The 6,959-nt window shown below is 47.2% G+C and overlaps 1 protein-coding gene across 1 annotated transcript; it reads right to left on the reverse strand.

Annotated features, from left to right (window-relative positions):
* Positions 1-1,508: 1,508 nt before the first annotated feature.
* Positions 1,509-4,604, reverse strand: LOC124680468 (calmodulin-binding receptor-like cytoplasmic kinase 2). Its single transcript, XM_047215524.1, has 6 exons — positions 4,289-4,604; positions 3,524-3,720; positions 3,248-3,416; positions 2,879-2,968; positions 2,145-2,443; positions 1,509-1,820 (listed from the first exon to the last, which is right to left on the reverse strand). The coding sequence occupies exons 1-6, from the start codon at positions 4,545-4,547 to the stop codon at positions 1,509-1,511; spliced, it is 1,326 nt and encodes a 441-aa protein (XP_047071480.1). The 5' UTR covers positions 4,548-4,604.
* Between the last annotated feature and the right edge of the window lie 2,355 nt (positions 4,605-6,959).

The raw sequence follows: 6,959 nt of genomic DNA on the forward strand, positions 1-6,959 counted from the left end.
TGGTGAAGTTACCGGTCTTGCAACAAATTTACAAAAGAGCATGGTGGTTCCCATTAGATGTCATGACACTGATCTTAACGAGGTTCTCAATGGTTTGTCGGTGATACATGGAACCTTCCCCATCAAATATTTAGGCCTTCTGCTTTCGGTGTGGAAACTAAAGAGGGTGGACTTTCAACCGCTTGAAGATAAATTTGTTGGGAAGCTTGTCACTTGGGATGGAAAAACATTAGTGTGGACGCCCCGCGGGGGGGCTTGTGTACAAAGTACTCACATCACAAGCAATCTTTTATCTCACTCCCATCACCATCCCCCCATCCCCCGGTTGCTTTGCAAGCATGAATAAAATCGAGTGTGATTTCTTGTGGGAGGGCACACGAGGAATCACTGGCGGAAAATGCAAGATCAATTGGGAGGTGGTATATAGGCCTAAACAAAAGCTTATGGACCTTCATCTTTAAAATTTGCTTGTGCTCTCCGTCTTCGGTGGCCATGGTTTGAATGATGCGACACCGAGAAGCTTTGGGTGGGGATGGGTAACCCTTGTGATGCGGTGGACATGGAGATCTTGATATATCCCGCCCTACAGACAATGCTCCATCAAGACCACCAAGTCCCCCAAGTGGACAATTGACACGAGCCCGCGCCAAGGCCATACAACTCGAGATGAATTCACTCCTATCCACATATGATCTTGACACACCTTTGGATGGAATGCTACTAAAAAATCATGACCCCCCAAGAGGTTTACTCGACTCTAGAAATCTCTCGAGGTCCACATAAGTATAAAAGAGAAATATCACCTGAATTTGAAATTCAAATAGTTTGGTTTGTTGGGATGTTATGTTCTATTCGGAATCTGAATTTCAAAATCAAGGATTTCAAATGTTGTTGAATTGTGTACATATGGAGTTCTCACATTCACAACAAAGAAGATAATGGAAGAGAATGAAATACACGTGCTGAAAGCAATGCATCATAGCAACACAAAAAAAATGAATTAGTGCTAGGAGGAACTAGACACTAAATGATATAGTAGAAGCGGGACCTCGGCGTGAGAATTTCAGAAATTCGTTCCTGACAGGATTCGAACTCTGATCATTGGGGTGCGCCACTGCGATCCCAACCACTGGGCTATGCCCACGTCAAAAAGACGACGTGGGCTTAGCTCAGTGGTTGGGGTCGCAGTGGCGCACCCTAACGACCGGAGTTCGATTCCTGTCAGGAACGAATTTCGGAATTGTCACGCCAAGTCCCGCGTCTACTATATCAAAAAGTGTCTAGTTCCTACTAGACACGGTTTGATAGCAACACAAAAAAGATTCAAAATTTGTTTTCTGGGAAATTGCAAGAATTGCTCTCATCCCTTTTCTTTTTCTGTTTTAAATCCTCCAAATCAAAGACACCCTAACTTGGACAATACTTGCATGATCGGTACTATCACGGTTGTCAAAATCACTTAATCACACGTCGAGCGGTAATGCGGAGTACAAGTAATGCTCGATCCCCTACTTCAAGCTCCCAACTGACCGAACTGCTGAGGACCCGTACGTGGCGGCACCGGTGGAGCCATGGCGCCGCAACTTTCCCGCGCCAGCGGCAGCGGCAGCGGCTCGCTGCTGCTCGTGCTGGAAGTCGCGCCTGACAGACCAGAGCACCTCGGCGCATCGCCGCATGGCCGGCCGCGCCGCACGGTCCGGAGCCGTGCACTCGGCCGCCAGCGCCATCACTCTCTCCACGGCCGCGACCGCCGCGCTGGTCCTGCGCATCCGGGAGTCCATCGCCACCACCACCTCGCCCTCCCTGCACTTCCGCAGCGCCTGCGTCCACACGGTAATTCCGTCGAACACCTTACTTGCAATACTTTTCTAGCTTGGCAACAAAGTTTATCAAAAACTGAAGTATTGCAAAACTGTAGTATTTAACTGCCTGGCATAGTAATACTCCAGTTTTTGGAAAAAGAGGTCCATAGTTGTTTCTTCAATACTTCATAAATAGCACCTTTCGAGAGATAATGAAGTATTAATACCACAGTTTTTAGTCACAGCCAAGCAAATCAAAGTATTTGAAACTTTGGTATTTTCAAAAACTGTAATATTGCTGAAATACTTCAAAAATACTTTGCTAACAAAACAGAGCCTTACCCATTCGGTCGTGAGGCGCTGTTTGCGGCCGCGGCTGCGCTCTATCGGGCGTCGGCCGGTGATGAGCTCGACGAGGAGGACGCCGAAGGAGTAGACGTCGCTGCGGTCGGTGAGGTGGTTCGTGTGCAGGTACGCAGGGTCGACGTATCCTGCCGTGCCCTTCACCATTGTCGAGACGTGGGTGGCTTCAGCGTCGTCCGGGGCTAGGCGTGAAAAGCCGAAGTCGGACACCTTTGCTCTCAGCTGGCCAGTTAGCAGAATGTTGGATGATTTGATGTCACGGTGGATGATTGGGTGGTCTGCATGCCCATCATGGATAAACGTTTGTCAGACATTAGGATGTTGATAATTTGGATGTAGATACACTCTTTAGATGTTCAATATGTCAAAATATTTACATCATGTTGAAATAATTATGATAAAAAGGTGCTGAATTCGTGACCTGTGGTGATTCGTCTAGACATTCAGGGTTTGGGCCATGTATGCATTTGAGATCTCACATATTAAGTAGGAATACCAACATATGCATACTATATGCGAAATCTATCTGTAAGTTTGTTTCTATAACAAAGCATATTTTCCCCTTTGTAGGTCCAACAGACATTTTTAAATAAAACAAAACATGTATTCGAAAATGAGATAGAATTTGAAAATTGTATGCTCAGTGGGATAGCAAATGCGATGATTGAGATTGAGTGGTTTTGGTCTTGTCATACAGACATAGAGCGTAGTACCTGTGTATCCGTGTAAGTAGGCAACAGCATGAACTATGTCGATGGCAATGTTGAGACGTTGAGAAAATTCCAATGGTTCCCCTCGTGATCCTGGACAGTGACAAAGGTTTTGATCTAAATTTTTTATATATCTAACAGAGAGTATTGACAGATAACTAGCATTACATCCTGCAAGACACATGTTGAGCCCAAAGAAGACCGAGTAGAGCAAGTATAGTTACGAAAAAAGAGTACTAACCTGTACTTAGCGAGTTGTATACCGAAAATATTTACTAGAATATGTTTGATTCCATCGAGTCCCACAGCCTGAGTGGGTTTTCTATTTGTACATGTTTTTAACAATATTGATTTCAAGAAAATTTGACCTACCATCCAAGTGTTCACGGAGTGTTCCATTGCTGACATACTCAAGCAGAATTAAGCGTTCTTCCTCATGCTCCAGATGCCCGAGAAACTTCACCAAGGTTAAATGTTCGACCTTCGATAGTGTCTGGATTTCACTTCTGAATTCTGCAGATAGGTGCCTGTCATACATATTCTACCAATTCCAGATGTTACGTGAAAGGATTTCATTCATTTGGTTGCTAGAAGTAACTGTTAATAAGATCAATGCTCTTCAGTGTGTTCAGAAATTCACCCACAAACCTTCTTAGCTCGCTTTATAGCTATGATGGATCCATCCCTGAGCTTCCCCTTGTACACAGTGCCAAAATTTCCTTGCCCAATTTTGTTTTGTTCACTGAAGTTTGAAGTAGCCAGGCAGATTTCCTGAAATGAGAACTGGTCTGGCCATGACTTGTGCTGGCTAGTGCTTGTGCTGCTTACTGATGAAATTCTTGAGACTGCTAGAAACCATTGGAAACCTTGATTAAGCACACTTGGCTTTGCTTGTTCAATGGAACAGCTAATCTTAGAAATACATGGATGCACACTGATGAATTAGAAGCTGTATGTCTTGAATACCAGAATAATTATTAACAAAACTATGTGGATGGAAATATTAATTGAACTGCAATGCTATCTTGACGGACTCAGAATTAACATATGCTTATGTCTGCCCAGGATTAATGGAAACAAGACGGAGGAGGTGGCAAATTGGAATTACCTAAAAGCTGTTGTTAACATGCTGGTTTGGTGAAAGATGAAACACCATGCCGTATTACTCCTTGTTGTTCTGGAGATATGGTACTTAACCCAGAAGTTATGGCCTTGATCAGTACTGACTTCTTATTGTTGTTTTATGCTACAGTTTTGCATTTCTACATGGATCAAATTTTGATGGCCTTCCACATCTTATTTGACTAAGTGTCAAGTTAAACATACATGCCTTCTTTTCTGATGAAATTACAATTTGATGCTGTAGGATCACATGTACACGGTAGATGAACAGAGGAAGAAAACTGAACTTACTAGAACTAGTGGACACATCATGAGCATCCTCTGAAGGTTTAACATGACCCTCCCTAATTTTTGATCGGCGAGGAGCGAAGCAGTTTGCGCATGCCCCTGCAATCATCGTAGCAGCTGCTTCCCAGAATAAACTTGTTCCTCTGGCCTTCTTGTCAGCCATATTGGAACGAGCTGTATAGGTGGGTGTCCTGGAGATGCCAGGTTTTATCTGAAACTCAAGATTGGACGCAGAGAGATCTCCATGGCGTGCTCCCTGCATAGCACAGTCAAATGGGGTTAGAAGATGGCGTTGAAAACTTGCTCCCACATAACAAGGTAGCACGTCCGTCTGGTTCTTTTCATTATAACTTTTGTGGACCTAAACGCGATAGACTGATTCAAGCTTGACCCGGCCCGTACCTCTCAATAACTATGAAAGGAATGCTTATTTGGGTTTTATAAGGTCAAGCCAGTGAAGTCAGGAGTATACGCATGCACGAAAACTACAGCTCACAGACCAGTAATTTAATGTGGGTGAAGGATTCAGTGTGTTGGTAACTGAACCATATGGGAAGCGCCTTGAGAACCTGAAACACGAAGCTGCTCCTCTTTTGTAGTTTGAGTTCATCAGTGCTATCTGTACTCATCCATAAGGCTTCCTTTTTCTAACAGATTCCTGAACCGTTTGTGTACAATGTTATTTCATATTGCAGTGGAACCGTTGGTGGCCCCTTTTCTCTAATAAACTGAACCAGGTTTCGTCTTTTTTTTCTTCTTCTTTTTGTTGGCAATGTCAGGGTTCGTCCTGTGTCAATGAAGCACCAAGCGTTCTATTCTCTTCTGCTATAGCGTTTTTAGTTGATCATCTGAACATTTCAGACGCTGGATAGTTGGTGCTTTTATATTCAGAAAAGTTTGACAACCTATAAGGCCCTGTTTAGGTCTTAACGGGCGGAAGACGGGCGTTTTACAACAAGTGAAGTTAACATCCGGATTTTATAAGCATCAATCTGAAATCTATATATTTGTCTGACCTCTCCATTTGGAGAGACCAAAGGGGCACATAATATATTAGGAGTATCTGAGGGAACTGGATCCAAATGAGAACTTAAAAACTGGTAGCAGTATATTAATATCGGTGATTGAGAACTTAAAAACTGCAGCTACTCGTCCTGGCTACGCGTTGTCAAACGCTGCTCCCAGTAGTAACCGGAGCCGTCTCGTAAACTCTCAATGGCTCACTGGTCTCGACGTAGGCGAACGTCCGGTGGATGTAGCCGTCGACGTTGCATACCGCCGGTTCCTTGCTCTGCAGCACATTGAACGACCTCCTCTCGCCCAGCTCATGCCCGTACAAGATTGACACCTTGCGCCATGGCTCCCTCGGCTTCCGCTCCTCCCTCGTCGTCGCCGTAAGGACGTACTTGCCGTAGGCGAACTGCGGGCTCACGAGCCGCTGCGATCCGCCCAGCCGAAGGTTGTACCGGCGTCTCCATCTCCCTTCCTCGAGAACCCATACCACCGTCCTGCCATCCCTGTCGAGGGCAACGCCGAGCCTCCCGCGCACCACCGTCAGCGTCACGCCCGATTTCGCCTTCACCGGAAGCGGCGTCGCGTAGAGGCGCTCGTCCCCGAGGTCGAACGACACGGCCTTCCCGTCGACCCCGCCCATCCCGAGCCAGTAGGTCGTTCCGTCCACGCTCACGACGCCGCCGCTCCCCAGGCAGCCGATCGCGCGGACGGCGGCCGGCAGCGGCACGCTCCGCCAAGACGCCTCCCCCAGCGTGAACACCTGCACCTCGTCGATCGAGTCCGAGGCTGCTGCAGGGTCCAGGTAGCCCGGGACGTGCACGATCTTGTACCGCCCCGTCAACGGGTGGTACCCGAAGCTGTACGCCTCGTGCCAGCTTTCCCGTCTGGACGAGCGGTGGCGCGGCAGCGGCGGCACGACCAGCCCCTCGCCGGTCACCGGGTTGACCAGAGTGACGGCGCCGCCGGGCTTCGCGTCGTCGCACAGGCAGATGAGGCCGTTGCATGTGCCGACCACGTGCACGCCGCCGCTACCAGCCCACCTGTTTCTCAGGCGCCATCCCGACAGGTCGTCCACGACGTACCCGGACGCCGTCAGCCCGGTCTTGACAGAGATGAGAGTCCTCACGGCGCGGCTCCGCATCTCCGACGTGCGGTCGTCGACGGTGCCGCGCCAGTGTCGGCAGACAAGCCGTGCGCGCCGCCGACAGCTCGGCGGGAGCCGCAGCAGGATATCCACCAGGACGTCCGTGGCGAAGTCATGCGTCTTTTCACCTGCCATTGTCGCCGTCAGCTGCTATGCACCTCCTTGCTTTTGTTTCGGTTTTGATCGCAACATGTTTGGATTTGCATCGTCTGTTGGGTTGTTTCTTTTTCTTTTAGGGATGGCTACTACTCCGTACTAGGTAGTTCGCGTCTGGTAGCGATCTGTTTCCTACTAACGTGGGATTCACCATTAACTATGGATTTGTTTTCTGGTATAACTAACACAAATTAAGTGTGATTCGGTTTTAACTACTACGATTTGATTTTTCTATGATATTTCCGGATGTTAATCTTCGATTTTATTATGAAGCAGATCTTGTTTCTTGTTATTTGGGTTTCCTTTAATATACACTAATGCAATGCAACAACATTATGCTTCCATAGTTCCATGGTGGGT

This window comes from Lolium rigidum, unplaced genomic scaffold (genome assembly GCF_022539505.1).
Source record: "Lolium rigidum isolate FL_2022 unplaced genomic scaffold, APGP_CSIRO_Lrig_0.1 contig_17489_1, whole genome shotgun sequence".
Lineage (NCBI taxonomy): Eukaryota > Viridiplantae > Streptophyta > Magnoliopsida > Poales > Poaceae > Lolium > Lolium rigidum.

What these genes read in the sequence shown, in the direction of transcription:
- LOC124680468 (XM_047215524.1), bottom strand. Translation starts at nt 4,547, where the DNA reads ATGCAGGGAGCACGCCATGGAGATCTCTCTGCGTCCAATCTTGAGTTT. An exon ending in ACTCCGTGAACACTTGGATG is followed by an intron (nt 2,969 to 3,247) that starts GTAGGTCAAATT and finishes GTCACTGTCCAG; the next exon opens with GATCACGAGGGGAACCATTG. An exon ending in AGCGCCTCACGACCGAATGG is followed by an intron (nt 1,821 to 2,144) that starts GTAAGGCTCTGT and finishes GTGTGGACGCAG; the next exon opens with GCGCTGCGGAAGTGCAGGGA.